The 19124-nt window shown below is 36.0% G+C and overlaps 3 protein-coding genes across 4 annotated transcripts in view; 1 reads left to right on the top strand and 2 right to left on the bottom strand.

Annotated features, from left to right (window-relative positions):
• The window catches only part of fam193a (family with sequence similarity 193 member A), a 38313-nt gene extending 37080 nt beyond the window's left edge, over nucleotides 1-1233 (top strand). For both annotated transcript variants that reach the window (XM_039691102.2, XM_039691098.2), the window contains one exon: nucleotides 237-1233. In XM_039691102.2, the coding sequence (XP_039547036.2) occupies nucleotides 237-330 (94 nt within the window). In that variant the 3' untranslated portion in view covers nucleotides 331-1233. The remainder of the gene's footprint in view (nucleotides 1-236) is intronic.
• A 5324-nt stretch (nucleotides 1234-6557) lies between these two features.
• On the bottom strand, nucleotides 6558-11160 carry tnip2 (TNFAIP3 interacting protein 2). Its single transcript, XM_039691124.2, has 6 exons — nucleotides 10456-11160; nucleotides 9749-10042; nucleotides 9558-9647; nucleotides 9127-9414; nucleotides 8876-8992; nucleotides 6558-7931 (listed from the first exon to the last, which is right to left on the bottom strand). Exons 1-6 carry the CDS (start codon nucleotides 10774-10776, stop codon nucleotides 7692-7694), a joined length of 1350 nt encoding a protein of 449 aa, XP_039547058.2. The 5' UTR covers nucleotides 10777-11160; the 3' UTR covers nucleotides 6558-7691.
• Nucleotides 11161-15324: 4164 nt separating this feature from the next.
• On the bottom strand, nucleotides 15325-18720 carry scpp1 (secretory calcium-binding phosphoprotein 1). The gene is made up of 9 exons (XM_039691134.2): nucleotides 18344-18720; nucleotides 18204-18258; nucleotides 18073-18120; nucleotides 17925-17987; nucleotides 16918-16947; nucleotides 16778-16813; nucleotides 16620-16658; nucleotides 16448-16513; nucleotides 15325-16366 (listed from the first exon to the last, which is right to left on the bottom strand). The coding sequence occupies exons 2-9, from the start codon at nucleotides 18255-18257 to the stop codon at nucleotides 15929-15931; spliced, it is 774 nt and encodes a 257-aa protein (XP_039547068.2). The 5' UTR covers nucleotide 18258; nucleotides 18344-18720; the 3' UTR covers nucleotides 15325-15928.
• Between the last annotated feature and the right edge of the window lie 404 nt (nucleotides 18721-19124).

Raw genomic sequence — 19124 nt, 5'->3', positions numbered from 1 at the left:
ACAGAATTTTCATTTTTGGGTGAACTATCCCTTTAATAGCATGTATAAAGGTCTGCTTATACATAGACACTTTCAAATCATTGGGGAACTTTTCCCTCCTTACACAAAACTCCCTATTGGAATAACTGTATTTTTCCAATTGGAATTTTGCTAAGCAATGGTAAATGTAACCTCACCTCTGTTAAGTATTCGTGACTTTTTTTCCCCAATTAATATATTCTTCATCCTTTCCACAGGTTCTGCTTGGACTCTGCACGACAGACGAGGCAGAGATTGTCCATCAACTGGTCCAATTTTAGCTTGAAGAAGGCCACGTTTGCTGCCCACTAATGGGTCTTCCAGAGACAATGACAGGAATTGATAAGCGTTCTTCTGGTTTCTTCTCTCTCTCTCCCACATTTCTACAGACTGATTGCTGACCCCAGTGCTGCTATGCTTCAACCGCTCCCCTGGCCTACATTATCCATGCCGCCTTGCCTTTTCCTTGTTGCTCTGGGTTCTGCAAAAAACCCAAAACGGGCTTTTATTCCTGCAGTACTTCTGGAGAGAAAAAAAAAGAGCGAAGTCAAAAAAACAACTCCAAAATACTACTCTATAAGTTTATCCCTGTTATTTTGGTTTCCACTTTCTTTTAAAAAGCTTCTGAACTTTTTGTCAGTGAGTGGGCCTTTTCCCTTAGATCTGTGTGTCATGTTCTGGGTTTTCTCTGGCTTTTATGTACTGTACATTTGGATGAAGACACTGCAAATGACATGCTCAAAGAAAAAAGATGAATATGAAAAAAAAAAAGATCCTTTTATTCAAATCAACTGTGGCTTTGCTCACCTTTGCACCTAGCACTGCACTTCCTCACACCTCATCGTCAAGAGAATCGGACTGGTCAGCTTCATGTCATTGTCCCCTATCGCTCCCTTTATCGGGGGAATGGCTAATACTTGACAATGTTCACGTCAGTTCCACTTAAATTTGTTCTGAGTAACAACTTTGTTCAAGTTACCATTTTATTTTTGTTTTTTATTTTTATTTGTTTTTTTTTTCCAACTTGTACCAAGCTTGTATCAGAATACTTTCAGAATTGAATCGAAAAGAACAATACTCACACTATCAATCTGTTATAGAGTGTATATTGTATTAACACTGAAGCCGGACTGGCTACTTTTTAACATATTGTTAAGTAATATTAAAATCTTGTCTTTCTTTTTGAAAGATGGAATACAGTAGAGTGGCAGGACATTTCTGTGTCAGTTGTCTTTTTTTTTTTTCCCATCTGCATCTTGTAACACTTACCAAATCCCTAACCTTATCCAATCAAGGGGAAATACTGAGCCAACTGCAGATCAACATAACAGGAGCTACAGTACATAACACCCTAATTTGCATGACCTGGCACCTTGCAACGGGTCCGTCCCCTCGTTCTGGTAAGAACGGATGCGTGTGAAACTCCACAACTGTTTCACTCAGTGTTTACGGTTTTACACTGGCTGTATCTGCATACTTAAAGGGTTAGTTCACCCAAAAAAATCTGTCATTAATTACTCATCCTCATTTTGTTCCACATCTAAGACCTTCTAAGATCACAAGAAAAGACCTTCTGAATACAAGATATTTTTAATGAAATCTGAGATTTCCATCCGTCCATGTATATCTAGCGCAACTTCCACATTCAAGCCCCGAAAAGGTAGTTAAAGTAATCCATGTGACTACAGTGATTCCACCCCAATTTTAAGAAGCAATGCGAGTGTTTTGTTTGTTAAAAAAAAAAAAAAAATCTTTATGGGCCTTGAAAGTGATAGTTGCGTTGGATCTCTTAATATATCTTCATTTGTATTCTGAAAATAAACAAATGTCTAATGGGTTTGGCACGACATTAATGACACTTTTTATCTTTTGGGTGAACTAACACTTTTAGAAATAATAACAGTGATGATAGTTATCCAAACATTTGGGATAATTTGCTCAATTTGAGGTAAAGTCATTATAAATAGTTGAGATTTAATTTGTTTTGTTTTCTTTCCTCTTTCCTTATTACCAGGGTGTGGCAGGTACAATCCCGGTTCAGGCTGATATTTTCACTTATCAGTAAAACCATCGTCTCCACTGCAATCAATGAGCTTCATTGTATGGGGTCTATGCAGTGTTATTGTTTCTGCTGAGAGGTAAGTGTATGAAGGTGAAAATAACTTAAAAGTATTTCAGATTTTATCATTTAACACTACTTATTTCAACTAAGCATGCCCTTCTGAATCCATATTGAGATGAAGGTGATGTGTATGCTGGCGGCTGTTTTTGATAAGAACAAATAGAGGCGGAAAATCCCCGCCATCCCATGAAGGGTGTGTTAAAGTCAACATGAAATTAAAATAGAGTTTCTAAATGTTCCTGGTCTTATTGTGCACGATTCTCCATTTCAAGTTATTTCAAGGGAAAAGTCCATCAAACTAATACAACTTTTGTTTTATTTCTCTTTTAATTATAAATCTATCATTACCTTGTCAGAAAGGCAGCCCTTCAAAGGTGACTCATATTGTTTGATAGAAGTACTAATCAATTAGTTTTTCTGACAATTCTTCATTTGAGCTAAACTTTGCCCTGATACATTCTTGTGACTCCATTCGTCAAACGCTGAAATAAAAAGTTCGATTTAACTTGGCATTTAAAGTGACAGAGAATTTAGATGTATTTACATGATTTTGGCTTTCACTTTAAAAGTGCAACAAAAATTCTGATTACCTCACTCTTCAAGAAATGTATTGGTATTACATTTTAAAATGGGAGGGAGGGCATATTTTTAAGCTTTGAAACCACTTGACAGACTATTTCTAAACTTACAACTCCCACAGAAAGGGAACTTTTGTCACTATCCGTCATCATCAAACTTTGTTTTATGTAGGGCTTTTTTTTTTCTTTACTTCCTGCCAAAAAAAACTTTTTCGCTGTGGTAAACGCCTACCTCCTTTTAGCATGTAACAAAGAAACATATAACAGGTTAGAGAGACTGTTGCGTGTCTTGTTCTGGAAGAGATGATCTCATTTTAGTAATTGATCATATATTTAAACACATATTTACACCATCATGCCATTCTCAATGGCAAGTATAAATTTAGTGCCTGGTTTATAAAGCTAATTTTATCAGGCAATAACTTTATACTTGCCAATTAGAACGTAAATATAAAATCAATTACTAAAATTAGATTAGCATAACCGATGGCCATCGCATGTGTAGACTGACATCTAAAAAAAATAAAAATAAAAAGATCTAGTTCTTTAAAAGTCCATAGGTATCCGTGGCAGTTTGTACTGCCATTAACACTTCCTCCAACAAGTGAAAAAAAAAAGTAAACAATATTTTAGTGTGGTCATATAAAATTGAAATGTTATCATAAAATAAATTATTTACGTTTAAAATGGAAAAATATGTAGTAAAATGATTCACTTAATTGAAATATATGTATTTATATAATTAAAAAAAAAATCAACACGCGTTTGTCCGGGAAATCTCCTGGAAGTGCTTCTGTGAGTCTGCCTACTTTTTCTCCCCCATGATGCAATCCTGGAGTTGCCTCATTTATGTAAAATCTTTTTAGTAAGACATTTCTGGTTGAGACCAGATTCATTTTGTACTTTCAACATGAAGTTTACTTGTTTCGACTGAATGAGAACAACTACACAAGATGACTGCATGCATATCAATACACATATTTTCTCTCTGAAACACACACACACACACACACACACACAAAAAAAACAACATTAGGAAATTTGGGAATTAAATTTAAGTTGTGTTCGATAAATGTAATTATTCAAGTATGTCCGCTCGCCATATTCATCTGAATATAACAACAACTGTCTTAAGACTTGGACAAGAAAAGGGTCAGAGAGAGATCGAGAGCTGGGTTTATTAAAGAGTAATCAAAGATCGGAGATGAGATGGTGTAGTTTGTAATCACTCATGAAGATCTTTTCATTGAGGATGGACTAGAGCTGAGGGAAAACCCCCATCGTTCCACATACTGGAATTGACAATAGAGTTCTGATCGCTCTTATCTAAAAAAAACAATACAATAGGTCATAACTCTTAAGACAGTCAGAGAGACAATAACAGTGTAAAATAAAGTGCTGCTAGCCAGTGTTTGGGAATTCCCTACATTGAAGATTAAAGGCCACGTTTATCTGTTTTGGCGTGGCATTTGGCAAAGTTTTCCCAGCCGGAACAGCATGCCAGGTAAAGTTGAGGATAACAACAAGCTACACCATAATAGGCGACTTGTTTTTTGACTTCTCTCTCTCTTTTCTCCATTGTTAAAGTGCAGGTTTCTTGTGAAGTGCTGACCTGGTGCATCTCAATCTGGAGCTATTCTGTAAGTCTTTACTGTACAAGTCATGTGATCATTTGACCTAATTATTTCCACTTTCTGGAGGAGGATTGTGGTGTGTGTGCTTTTCTGCAATAGATGTACAGGCCTCACATTATTATAAATGTGAATGTAGTGTGTGTGTGTGTATGTGTGGAGGTGGGGAATCCCTTCCAGCCTACCTTTCACTTCTCCAAGGAAAAAAGGTTTCGTAAAAGAAGAAAACATCCCACACATCCATTACTTCAGCTTTTCACTAATCTCTAGTAACGTTCTTCACAGCAACACAATTTCCTCAATGACTTTGCAACTAAAATGACTCTGTTCTATGCAGAACTGCTACGGCCACAAGCATCTTCCAAAAGTGTGTACTTGTCCTTGGGCAACGTCATTTCGAGAGTGGTGACTTGACTGAAGTAGAGAGCATGAAACTCCTGCTGGAGTTTTCCCTCCTACCCCCGTGGCATCTAGCTAGGGCTGTGTGTCTGACCTCATCAGGGGTTTATTGACTCAGGGGACCATGATGTTCCTTTACATATCTGACGTGATCTTGAATAAGCTGAATATGGGCCTGAAATGATGACCAGTTTTCCAGATATAACACACACACAAATGCTTACGGAGCCATTTAGGAGGCAAATTACTTTTTTGTGTTGACAATTCACAGAAATGCTCATCAGTAACTGCTGTTACTTTAGTAATAATTGTAATAATAAGTGTAACTCTGCTACTTGTGGTTCCAACTTTTCGCCCACGTAACATTTTTACTCCCAAACAAAGTTTCAGATTGACCTCCTTATGCTAAACAATGAACAATTATATTTTTTAGAGTATCAGTTATTGCAACATGTTGTTCATTTCGATTCCGATTGAATGTATAATGAAAATTCGATTTGCAGTTCAGTGAAGGAGTCGGCTATAAACTCGGTAGTGATTTACTGATGGAGTGAGTCCGATTTAAAACAATTTCAACGAAAATGTTTTGTAAAAATATTGTAATTTCAGTCGCAATTCAGACTTAGTGGCTGCGGTACTGTGCTGATGATTAAATTTGGGTCACGTGTACCCTGGCATACTTTGGGTTTGGGCTTGCAGATGTAATAAATTGCTGCAGTAATTGGGGATTTTTGTAGACCAACCTGTCAATTAGAATCACCCTGGTTCCCAAGACGAAAACCCAATAGAATTTTTCCATTGGCTTTAGGATTATTGCGGAAAACCCAATAAAAGCTTATGATTCTTACACGCTTTTTTTCCATCTTGATAATCTTCACAAATTAAACATTTTATGTCACTTTTATGAATTTTGAAGCCTAAAAACAATCACCAGAAGTACATTAACGAACTGCACCATTTGCGCAAGTCTGCAATCTCGCCACTATAAGACAACTCTTTAAATCTTTATTTTCGCTTAAAGTTTGAGATTATAAACACGAGGTTGTAAAAGTTGACTAGCGAGGTCCCATTTAGCCACGTGTTAGCAACCACCTTTTACAAGACAAGGTGTTTTGTTTTAGAATGAAATGTGAAAATATCTTGAGCTTGTGATTTCTGTACGATGGAACCGGTAATGCTAAAATTATTCTGAATGGTAATGAGTTTTGGGCAACAAAAAGAAATCATCCCAGCGGCACTCTATCAATTAATGCCATAAGATATCATAACAAATCACATATGGGCACACACAATGTTTTCCAATATTTCACCAATGGCCACTAGTCTATTTTAAATTGTCACGTTTTTGTTGCATTTTAGTCAGTCTGAATCATCATGATGAATGTGTTACTGGCCTCTTAAGGCAAAGGCAGCAGTTCAGCTACATTACTAGGTACAGGGACTACAGACCTTGTTTGGTCCCATAGCCTCCTCCCCTTTAAATAGCCAGTCCCACTATATCTCTCTACCCGACAGTCACCTACTTCTCTTCTGCTTTTCACTTCCAGGCCTCAGGACAGCTGAGAATTTGCTGCACTTATAGCCTCTCCCTTCATTTGTGCTTGGGAAGGGGCTTTCCACCACTTGTGCACATCACACACTCAAAATCCCGTGGGACTAGAGTTTAATGCTTTGACACATTATGCCTCATAATCTTACTAGCATTATCACGACCATCTCATTGTCTGGATCCCATATCTTACTAATAATTACAATTGACTGTACAAATACACTCACAAACACAAAAAAGGTTACAAATGGTTTAGAAAATGATCTTTAAGCAAATATTTTATTATAAAAATAAATCATCTTATATAGTTATCACATTTCTGTCTTATTTTGACATCTTTGTCAATGTGTCTTATTGTGATTTTTGTTGTTTGTGCCTTTAAACCCTGTAAAAGTGCGCTGCAATAGGCCATTTTGTCAGACGCAACAACTGAGACGTCACGCCTCAATTTACCAGGATGTAGGGAACTTCCTCTCTTACTTAAAACTAGAATGTTTTTAACTGCACGGGGGGATCAAATGGCAAGTACCTCACAGTCAAAAGGTGCCTAGAAGTCTGAGAAAGTAATGACATGTTCTACGTTGGAACCATATAACATTTATAATCGGAAACTGAAGTTTGATATATACGTTAGCCTGTATGAATCAAATAGTAAAATATCAAAAGATTGTTAATAGTGTGTACTGTGCTGCTCTGTATTTCCTGGTACAAATAATTATTTAATGTGATACATTTAACATGAAGGCAAGTAATAACAATATACCTACAAATGAAAATATATAAACATTACTATATACTTTACAAATAGCACCATGACAAAAGTATGAATTATATTCAATAGTCTAATAACAAAGAAGCTTATGTATTAAATATAAAAGAATATATACTTGTATCATCTGTATTTGAAATTATAATATAGCAAAAAGTGCAAACCAGCTGATAAAGAGAATACATATCAGTGAGGTATATGATACCCATTTTATGATCCATCTGAACTATACACAGATCTGCAATACAGCATTAAGCAAAAATTGACTGAAACTTGTACCATGCCTCAAACCATGACACCAAACAAATGGCAAAACCCAGTGACTTATAAACCGCAATTGCTTGAGATTCAATAACCTTTCATAACCAGACCATCTGCACTCTATGACAGCCATGTGAGTAAGCCTTTGAACTAGAAATGACCAACCTAAAGTCATATACTGAGTCCTATGCCACAAGCAATCTTCTTTAAAAAAAAAAAAAAAGCTCTTCTTTCGACTCCATCCTGTTTAAACGTGCCCCTGCCTTCATCAACACCCTGTCGCACATCCGACAGTCTGCGAGCTTGTAGTGATTATGTCCTCAGTGCTTTCTGTGCCCTGTGAAAAGTCAGTGAGGTAAAAGACTCACAGCTTGGCACACTCGTCCCAATGGTTTAGGTATTCGGCCGCGTGCTCATCGTCATATGTGGTGAGACACCGAGGGCACTGCAGTTCAGCGGCTCCCTGTGGTGCATTGTTACTGATAGTCCTTTTTGAGCTTGCTTCTGGGGGACTGTTCCTTAGTGGTTCGGCAGTGTCCGTTTGTCTGGGAACTTTTTTAAGGCCCATTTGGAGTCGGCGTGAGGATGAGGCGTCTTGGACGCTCTGCATGATGAAAAAACAAGGCATGTTATTAGAAGGAAATGGCCTTTGGATTAAAAAAAAACTCATGCTGGTTGGGCTATTTAGTAGTACGACAAATAATGGGGGGCTTTAATTGAAATTTAACCTATCTCTTTTGTGAATATGTAACAGATCTTACATGATCATGCATGTATATTATGTATATATATATATATATATATATATATATATATATATATTTTTTTTTTTTTTTACCAAGTAATATTTAATAAAAATGTCATGACAGACTTTGCACTTAAATTTTTGGTGAAGTCCAGCATACATCATAGAGCAAAGTCCACATCAAGTCATCACATATATGTATGTGTGTATATATATATATATATATATATATATATATGTGTGTGTATGTAAAAAAATGAAAGAGGATCTGTTGCTACACCAATTTCATTGTGACTTAAAAAAAACACTAATTTAAAGAAAAAATCATATATATTTTAAAATATTTTCAGATGCTTTTACAAATATCATGAATTATTACACACACACCCTGAAGAAGCCGCAACTCGTAGGTGTATCTGTCACCAATTTTATTGATTAAAAGCCATGATCAAATAAAAGGCTTTTTAACTTTTTTTTCTAAACAATTTGAGTGCCTTCGAGTATTATTTTGATCATTAATTAATTCAAAATATTATGCTCTCGGTTTAATAGTAAAGAATAATACAGAAAAGAAAGGAAAAAAAATAATTTTTTTTAAATAATGTTTTAAAAAAAAGCCATTTTTTGTCCTGAATTATTCATCCGTAAATATCATTCATATTTCGGGGAGTTGCGTCACACGACATCTTACATCCCAAACTAATCTTGTCACAAAGATTTAAAATTTTCTTTCTAAGAATATGATTATTATTTCATCATTTAAAATTGCATGAAGGCTTTTTTTTTTTTTTAATGATACATGCCTGTGTGCGTATTTGCAGTTGAAGTCGCCCAACTTCGTCTTGAAGGTCCAGGATTTTACCCTGAGCCCTCTCTCGGTCTGCCCTCTCAGATTTGAAGTCCTCAATATAGGCCAGAACCTATGAGAGAACAAGGAAAGGACTTGGTTTATGGGCAGCAAACAAAACAAATTACTTCTCATCTTTGCTGTTACAAAAATACACTGACTTCCTGTTTAAGTGGAATTCAAACTGCTAGTTGAACTGATACAGACCTGTTGCTCAAGCATCTGAATGCGCTCCTGGTCTCTCCTTGTATTGTCATCCCTTTCTCTGCCGAGTCTCTCGCACTCCATCATCCTGTCCTGCAGGAGGCCGTTGAGCCGTGCGATCTCCTGCTGGAACAAAGCCATACTGCCAGACGTAGCCTGAGCCTGAGTCTGGGTCAGGGTCGGACCTGCAGATGCCAGACCGTTTGACTCTTTCAACTTTTGACACAAACCCCTCACATACTCCTCTCTACTGGAGTCATACTTCTGCCACTTTGAGTTTAAACTTTCGACCTAGGATGGAACGAAAGCATATATTTATGATGTGAACCGAAAAAAAATGACGACATTTTCCAGGAATATTTTTACATGTTTATTTCCGTAAAATTTACTGAGTGACATTTTCTGACAAATGTCAGTGATCATGTGATCCTTACATAGACAACTCTTTTTTTAAGCTGGTCATTCTCCTCTTCTAACTTGCTGATGATGACATTTAGATGGGGTATTTCAGGGGAATCCTTTGTCTTATGAAGATAGAAAAATGTAAGGTCAAATATAAAAGTTAAACAGCAATTTTTAAAAAGATGGTCCAGATTTTGTAGAATGCTGATAGTTTCCAACGCACCTCATTAACGTGAGCTCTCTGATCGGTCATGGCTGTCATGCTTTTCTCTTTCTCCATGTGCCCCAAAAGCTCCTGGCACACCTGCACAGTGGCTCCCAGTTGGGCCCTCAACTGCTCTGCTTCTTCAGCAAGAGAGTTGCACAGGACGGCCCTGGTGGCCTGTGTCCGATCCCTTTCGGCCAAGGTGGAGCGTAGTTGCTGGATCTCCCTCTCTTTCTCCTGCTCGGGCCTTTCCCTGATGGTTTTCAGTTCTTGATCCTTCTCCTTCAACTTTTCTTGCAATCGCTGAATCTCCTGGAACAAGCAAACTGGTCAGGAGACTCTCCCATGCAGTTCAGGTGAATGTTAACAACAAATGCACTTGTTTCGCTACAGCTCAAGCATACAACTATACAAATACTCCCAAAGGCAAACAAACGAACAAATCTGCTGAAAAACATCTTAAACCATGATAGACTGATTTGCTGGTGGGGCTTATCTGCTTGGATTTTGGGCAATTTTTTTATCACTCTGGGAGACCACCTTAAACCATTTGTGTATGTATGTGTATATATATATATATATATATATCACTTTTATTATGTTTTCTTGAGGAAGGAATTCAAATACTTTACAAATTGATTCTCTACAGTGGGGTTGTTAGCAACAAAAAAAAAAATGGTGTATGCAGAAGTAGGAACACAAGTGAGAAATGTGTTTTAACTTACTGTTTTAGTGGTTTCCAATCTCTGGGCGGTGTCCACCTCTGATTCCATGAGTTTTTGCTTTAATTTGCAAATTTCCTTACACAAACTCTCGATTAGAGATTTCGACGGCCCTACAATATAAGGGTCATCTCCTTCAATTAACACGGTTTTCTCATACTTCCCCAGTCTTGCCTTTAAATCGGCGATAATTCCGTCTTTAGATGTAACCAAATGATTTAAACGAGCAATTTCTTGTTGTGTTTCGTGGTTAAATGTGTTGAGTGTAGAGCAGCTGCGCAACTTAGCCCTCAGCGCCTCGTTCTCCCTCTTCATTTCATCCATGCTGAACAATCCGCTCGCGCGTTAAAACGAGTACATAAAGTACGAATTTCCCATAGATTGTACAGGTTTGAGTGTCATAAGCTACAGACGTCTGCTGTAGACCAAAAGCAGAAAGCTTCAGCCTGTGAGAGCTTCACTCAATTTCGAAATTATTTTATGAAGAGGGGATTTCCTTGCGGGGACTTCCCCCATCTCAAATTGGGTATATTTTTTCTTGTACTTCACATAAAACATCGAAAAATAGTTAGGTAACAGTCCCTGTTTTGGCATTAAAAAGGTTAACTGTCGAGTCGCATGTGATTTAATTGTGGTTTTAGACTATTTAAAGTCAGTTGTCTCTCTTTGGTATCAGATTTGTGATCACAGTTCAGTTTGACGCCGCCTGCCTGGTGCGCGTGCACGAAGAATGCGCGCCACCCTTCCCATACGCTGCCAGTGACGCGACGCTAAAAAAAAAAACGAGTGTAGACATCTTCCTGATTAGCCTATATGGACGTTTTAATTTGACAGTGTTAAAACCATAAACGGGGTGTGCACGTCACGCTTTAGTCATAAAGTCCCTATCTGGCGTCTACGCGCAGAGCGTGTGAAGCTGCATGTTTAACTTGGCAAAAGGGCTTTCAGATAACTGAAGACTTATGGAGATTCTATGTCGAATAATCTAAGGCATGAATGAAAAGTAGGGGAAAGGAAAACAGTTTTCACGTTTATAATGTGATAGTCCACCAAAAAATTATCGCAGAACACAAAAGAAGATATTCTGAAGAATGTTTTTAACCAGACAGTTACATTAGGGTGACAAGAAGTCCCGAAAAATTTGGGACAGTCCAGAAATCTAAGCTGTTGTCCCGAATCCGAAACCGGCCTTAATTGTCCTGAAAATGATCAAGCAAAAATCTTGACATAAAACATTAAAAACTGTCCGTGCAGTTGAGTGGTCCTGCAAGCCCTCACGTTGCAGCAGGCAGCAGCCGTGAGTTAGTGTTCATAGACTGTGCAGGCAGCCAGACTAAACTTTTACGCGTGTCAATTTTGCTCTTGACGCGCAAAATCGATTCAAAAGTGTTCACGTGCTATTCACTTATGGTCTGAACACAGGAGTTATTGATTGGAAATAGAAATACTTCTGCCGGAACGCTTTCATTGTAACACAATTATTTAGTTTTCCTATTTAATGACTGACAATTTAGTTGTAATAATAATTTTGGCATAAGGTTTATGAACGTTGGCTATTAATAGCCTGAAAGGTCTAATTTAGCCTGAGATAAAATATCCCCCATACCATTACCACCAGCCTGCACAGTGGTAACAAGGCATGATGGATCCATGTTCTCATTCAGTTTACGCTAAATTATGACTCTACCTGAATCTGAATGTCTCAACAGAAATCGATACTAATCTGGCCATGCAACATCTTTCCATGTATAATATTTGTATACATGTATGTGTCTCTCTCTCTCTCTCTCTCTCTCTCTCTCTCTCTCTCTCTCTCTCTCTCTCTCTCTCTCTCTATATATATATATATATATATACAGTATGTATATGTTTTGTATGTTAATTTATTATTTGGTTACCAAATACCAACATTCTTCAAAATATATTTTATGCTCCACAGAAGAAAGTCAGTCATACAAGTCATACAAGTTTGGAATGATGTGAGGGTGAGTAAATGGTAACAGAATTTTCATGTTTGGCTATCCCTTTAAGTGTATTTAGGTTAGTTCCTTGATTCTGATTGGTCAATAGCTGTGATTTATTCGTGATAAAACACGTCTATGACCTCTTCACCCAACGGTTCCATTTATCACTGCGCAACACTGCAGTTCCTATGTTGTTTTTATTTGAGCTTTCATGCATATTACATACTGGAACGTTTATTCCAATGTGTAATATGCCAACACAACAAATCAAATGTTTCAAGTAGTTGAAATTCAACTGAAAATGCAACTTTTAACGACTTAGCTACTTTTTAATCACTCTTACGAATTCGTCCGAATTGGTCGTGAGATAGCGTTGCACAGTCACCTAACTTGAACTCCATAAGGAATCTCTGATGGTATTTGACGGCGATGGTTGCAGTACGCAAACCCCAGAATATTAGTAAACCGGAGGCCATTGTTCATGAGGTTGGTCAATTTTCCTCAGAAATGCTGCTAGAAAGTTGTGTCTGGTTATACATTTCGTTTGCAGCAGGTCTAAAAATGTAATACAAATGCTTGCCATGAAGGGGTTGAATAATTTTGAAACTGCAGAATTCATTAAAAGTTGCATTTTCATGAATTTGGGGAATCCACTTGAAACATTTGTTGTTAGCTATTTCAATTACTTTTGTTTTATTTGTTCATTGCACATGTCCATTTTGTTAAATATATTCTAAATAAGTAGTTTAGCTGTATTTGATGAAACTTAGATTATCAGAGGTGGAAGTAACGAATTACAACTACTCAGATTATTGTTTTTTCGTGTACTTGTACTTTTATGAGTAAATTTTTTAGTCTGTAATTTTCCTTGTACTTGAGTACAAATTAAGTTAAGTAATGTACTTCACTACTTTAAAAATCCCATTAATTACAAAGTACTTGTACAATTTGAATTCAACAATTATTCAAATCTTTGACCATTTGGGTATCCAATGGAAATAACTGATTGTGGGCGGGCCAATAAAAACCCTTGTATTTGGAGCGGGAAAAAAGCCCGGTTTCTGGAGAGCTATATTCGTCCTCACACGTCCTTCAGTTTGTATTTTAGTGTTATCAAAGAACTTTGCCGTAATGGACATGGACATTCGAGACACTGAATTCATTGAAAATTCCGAAGAAATACCAGATGACGAGTCCCCATGACCCCACATGGAGGAGTTGTTCTTATACAGAGGAAGGAAAGGAGACAGCGTGCGTTTTGGAAACTTTGTTTCTGCAGTGATATGTGATAGTTCAGTTGTTTTTGTTTTTAAAGTTGGGTAGACCTCACAGTAATTTGACTAAAAACATCACTTTAAACATGAGCTTCAGCGTTACTCAGGTGACAAGCAGATATACCGTAATAAAGATTTAGCATTGTAAACTTAGATTAAAAAGTTATATTGTATGTCATTGTCAACACATTGTTTTATTAATATTGAATCCGTGTTTTAAGCTTAGAATGAAGAGTTTAATAATGACTCTTTCATAAAAACAGTATCTTGCCGGCCATGACCCACTGGCATAACAGTGTAACTGCACTGATTGACAGTCTGTCTAGATTGCAACTTTGTGTCAGTGCTAAATGCTGATAACTTTTGAAACTTTTGAAATATTAGTAGGGTACTTTTGGAAATCTTTATTGTAAAAAAAAAAAAAGAAGTTTATAAATAAAATAACCCAATAAGCTCATTTATTTTGTATTATAATTCATTAATAATAATAATCATATTAGACCATTTTTATAACTTGGTTTCCATAAAAGTAAATAAATATCACAGGCTAAAAGTAATTAGTAATTAGTACTTGAGTAGTTTTTGAGAGGGGTACTTTTACTTAAGTACATTTTTAACACCAGTACTTTTGCTTGTAATCGAGTACTTGTACTTGAGTACAAATTTTCAGTACTCTTTCCACCTCTGCAGATTATATATTTTATATAAGTATTTTAGCTGTATGTGTTAACACTCAGATATTTGTGCTATATGTCAGTATTATTTTTACCTGTAATTTAACAGTAAACTTTGAGAAAAAAACGCACATCTGACTAATTTATATTGCCTTAGGCTTTCTTTTATAAAAAAAAAAAAATACTCCAAATTTTTGGAGTTTTTTTAAACACATAATACACTGTTGTCTGTAAAGAAAAGAAAAAAACCCTGTATTTAAAGGGTTCATCTTAGACATCCTCCTTGTCGTATTGGATAATGCCTACCATTATCTTGGATCACGTTATTCCAATTGTCTAGACAATGAAAGCCAATGGTGCTTAGTCTGTTATCTGAAGATTGAACCATAAAACAGTAATTTTAATTATACAGTAATTAACAAACTTACAATGTCGAAACCCTCATTCTGGAATCTTTATCCCTCTGCCAAAAGCAGCACACATGAAACAGCAGAAAGTCCCGTTTAGTGTGTAATGTTTGTGTGAGTTCATGATGTTCTTCCTAGGGAAACCCCACCTCAGTTCTTTAAAGTTTGCCACCATCTTGTGGTATCAAAACAGTAATGACATGTGTTTGACAGACATGATATATTACTTGTAAACAGAAGTCAATCACACACATATTGTTACAATATTCCTTTCTGCTGAAAGTGCTCTTTCGCAGCTTGATTTTACACAACAGTCACTCATTTCTGCTCTCTATACACATTTTTATTGTTTAATGTTTAGGCATGCTTTTGCAAAGGTATGAGAGCTAAATCTGTGAAATTATAGGCAATGAAGTTGGTAATTACTCTTGGATTGCATTAGGGCAACTCTTTCATTTTATGAATGTGGAGGTGCTTGCGTTTGCAACTTTTTAGCATGATCTCAAAAATGTATTAAAACTGGGGGGAAACAACACTCGGGCAAACAACGGCATACTTTTTCTTTACTTTATTTGAAAATGGTTAATACCAACAATAAAAATAAATGACTATAAAATCTATAAATAATAATAAAACAAAACAATTCTGCACACAATTCGGTAACACGTTGCAATCATTTTTTGTTTGTTAATATTAGCGAACTACATTAGTTAAAATGAACTAACAATGAACAATACAAGAATTTTACCATTTTAATTCAGTTTTCAGATAAACATTACTTAATGCACTGTCAATAAACATTACCATTAATAATAAGAATATATTGCTCATTTATAGTTCATGTTTGTTAACGCATTAACTAATGTTAACAAATGAGACTGTAAAGTGTTAACAATAGGGTCAAGTATAAAAACAAAACATCAGTGTATGCCTATAATAATTTTTTTTAATTTTAAGTTAAGAATGATCTAGACTGAGGTACCTTAAAAAATAATATTATTAACATTTATTTAACGGTTTATATTACTATTATGCCAATTTCCTTGTATACCGTCCTTTAAATATTTTCCTAGAACATTCCCATTTTAATATGTTCCTGGGATTTCCACTTGCAGATATCAGAGCATTGAGTCATACGATCATGTCTTAAACTGCTGCTAGGGCTCAGTGAAATCAGGCATTAGGAAGCCATTGAAAGGGTCGGTTGCACCATCGTCACCGATATCCTGAGGAAAGTCTTCCTCGCTGTCACATTCTTGGCTGTCAGCCCCGGGAGGGCACTCAGTTGAGCGGCTTTCGCTCTCCTCTGCACTGCTGTTGGACTCAGTGCTTTCACTGCTGCTGCTGCTGCTGCTGCTGTTGCTTGTACTATACTCAGCACCTTCAACACTATGACTGTGTTCAGTGCTTTCACTTGTGTCGGCACCGTTATTCTCCTCCTTTGTGCTCAGAACAACCGTTTCCTGGCTTTCACTTGATTCACTGCTTTCACTTTTCATTGATGCATCACTAATGGATTTGATGTCTGGCTGGCTGGTCCCTTGCACTTTGTCACTGTTGTTCGTATGGACCCATTTCAGGGTGTAGATCCAGCCCTGTATGAAAGCACCAATGATGGTCATTATTCTAGTGAAACCACATATTTTGTATGATAAATACAATTCAATGTTCCTTACCCTACGAACATTCTCTTTACTGCTTTGAGTGTTGTCCGATGTCAGTGCAGTCTCGCTTTTTCCGATCTAAATAAGTATAAAACATAGGACCGTATAAACGGGGAATCCATTTCTATGCACTGTATAGAATTTAGAGCTTTTTCTTTGTTGTTAGATTATAGCTATAACTCACCAGGCTTTCCACAGAATGGCTTTCGCTCTCTTTAGAGATCTTGAAATTTAAAAATAAATAAATAATAAAATAAAAACATTGAGATTTTCAGTCATATTCATCTGTTTAGTGGTTTTGAGAATTTGTGAAAAGATATGAACAGTAATTATTAGTTATACCGTTTCATCCGAGTCAGATTCAAGCGATTCTGAGCTCTGTCAAGAAAACAGAAATTGAAGTGAGTCTTTATCCTTAATAGAAATATATTTAGTATAGCCATTAATTTTTTTGACATAGGCCTAATAGTCTTTGCACTTACATTGCTGTCGGAGGCATTTTCATTGGACTTCTGTAAAATGAAAATGTATTTTTATTCATATATACATCTCATAAAGGCAAATACTATTAAAAGTCTAAATCAAGTTCAAGTTTTTTTTCTGTTCAAGTCTGTTCTGATCAAGTTTTTTTTTCTGTTTTCTCACAGCATAATGTTGGCATTAAATACATGCATTATGAGCAAACAACATGATTCTCCTTTATGATATCAGGTGAGAACTCTTTTCACTGTAAAAAAAATATTGTTGGTTTAACTTAAAAAAAAAAGTAACCTGGTTTCCTTAATTTTATGTTCATTGAAATGTTGAGTTAATACAATGAAGGAGATTAATTTAATAATCAGAAACTCAAAATATTATGTTATCTGAACTACATAAATTAATTAATTAAGTTGATTTGAAAAAAAAGAAAAAAAATGTTGTGATTACAAATCATGAAAATATATTTTTTAGTGTTGTTATGCAGTAAAGACATCACTGTAAAAAAAAGTTTATTCCTTAAATTAAGTACAGTCAACTTTGATGTTTAAGTTATTGAACTTAAATAGCATTAAACTGACTCTTGAACTGACAATAGCATTAAACTGACAACTTCACTGTTAGACCTTACCAGGTTTTTTACAGTAAAATTCTGGCAACACTGTTGCCGGTAATTTACTGTAAAAATGCACTAAAACTCAAGTTAACTAAAAAATACAACTTATTAGTTTTAGTAAATTTTTACACCACTGTTGCCAGTAATTTACTGTAAAAATGCACTAAAACTCAAGTTAACTAAAAAATACAACTTATTAGTTTTAGTGCATTTTTACAGTAAATTACTGGCAACAGTGTTGCCAGTATTTTACTGTAAAAAACCTGGTAAGGTCTAACAGTGTTGCTTAACTTATTTAAAGCAATGTAAATCCGTATGTTGTCATTTACAGTGCAGCTGTCTCTCCATTTAAGTTTATTGTTGCATTCATGTCATGCATTTTAACTGGAAGCTTACCTCTTCTGAAGGTTCCGAGGTATTACTCTGGTCGGAGGATTCAGATATTGAAGAGCTTTCCGACTGGAATATAAAAGATTATGAGAACAGATTTTGCACTCTTAAAGTTAACACAAAGTTTCTTGAAATTAAACTCAGCATCACTTACAGAGTTGGATGCATGTTGAATCATCTCCATAGCCATTTTATGCAAGATCTGTGTGAGGGAAAAATCTTTACTCCTTGAATGTATTGAAAGACCATTTAAATGCCTTTTTATGTTATTCACTGCATACTCACTGGATTAGCGTAGGCTGCTCCCAGCAGACATAGAATCAGCATGGCAGGTTTCATTCTAAAATACAAAAAATCTGTTATGTTTTAAGAGTTCTTGAAACTTTTTTTGCGTAAAAGTAATAAACAGGGTTTGAGGACCTTACCTTGCTCTTCTTTTAGTCCAAGTGCAAAGTCCAAGAAAGCAGAGGAGATCGACTAAATGAACAAGTGTGTACAGCTAAGGCTATAGACTGAATTTAATGGAATGTCTAAAGAAAGCGCTATTTAACAGGCTGACTCTTCATTAAGGTAACAGCATCACTTCCTGCTCGCCAACACTCAGATTACTGTGGGGGCACATTAACTTAAGCTGGAATACAAGAAAATGAGAGTGCCACAGCAAGAATGTTTACATAATGCGATGACACACAACAGTGTGCGCTCACCCAAACTCCATCTCCTGTACTTGTCTATTTTAGGATGCTAAACTATAGGGTGTGTGGCCTCTAAATACTAAGTAAGAGTACAGTCTGGTCCCACACTGAGACCGGAAGTCCATAATGAGAGCATTCCAACCTCCTATTTTTTTCATAGACAAGCAGTACTGTGTATATCTAATATAAATTATGTTTATTATGCGCCTTATGGATATATTATTGAAAACCAGAAATGGCATAATTCATTTCGTTTATGCTTGTATAAAATAATCCTATATACAGTAACATCCATACTTTTTTTTTTTCTTTTGCTAAATTAATTACATCACCACGCTCTTCCTGCAACTCCATATTTGGAGTGCTGTTTTTTTTTTTTTCTGTCTTGGTGGAGAGTGGAATATTTCCATTTTACAAACATTCCTCACCATTTTCCTCATTTAAGCATTGCAATGTACCCAAAAACCCACATAAAACTGTGCTCCGAGATGTTTGATGATAACGGGGCAGA

Source organism: Pimephales promelas, chromosome 6, assembly GCF_988280905.1.
Source record: "Pimephales promelas chromosome 6, fPimPro1.hap1.1, whole genome shotgun sequence".
NCBI lineage: Eukaryota > Metazoa > Chordata > Actinopteri > Cypriniformes > Leuciscidae > Pimephales > Pimephales promelas.
This window is presented reverse-complemented; position numbering and strand designations above follow the sequence as displayed.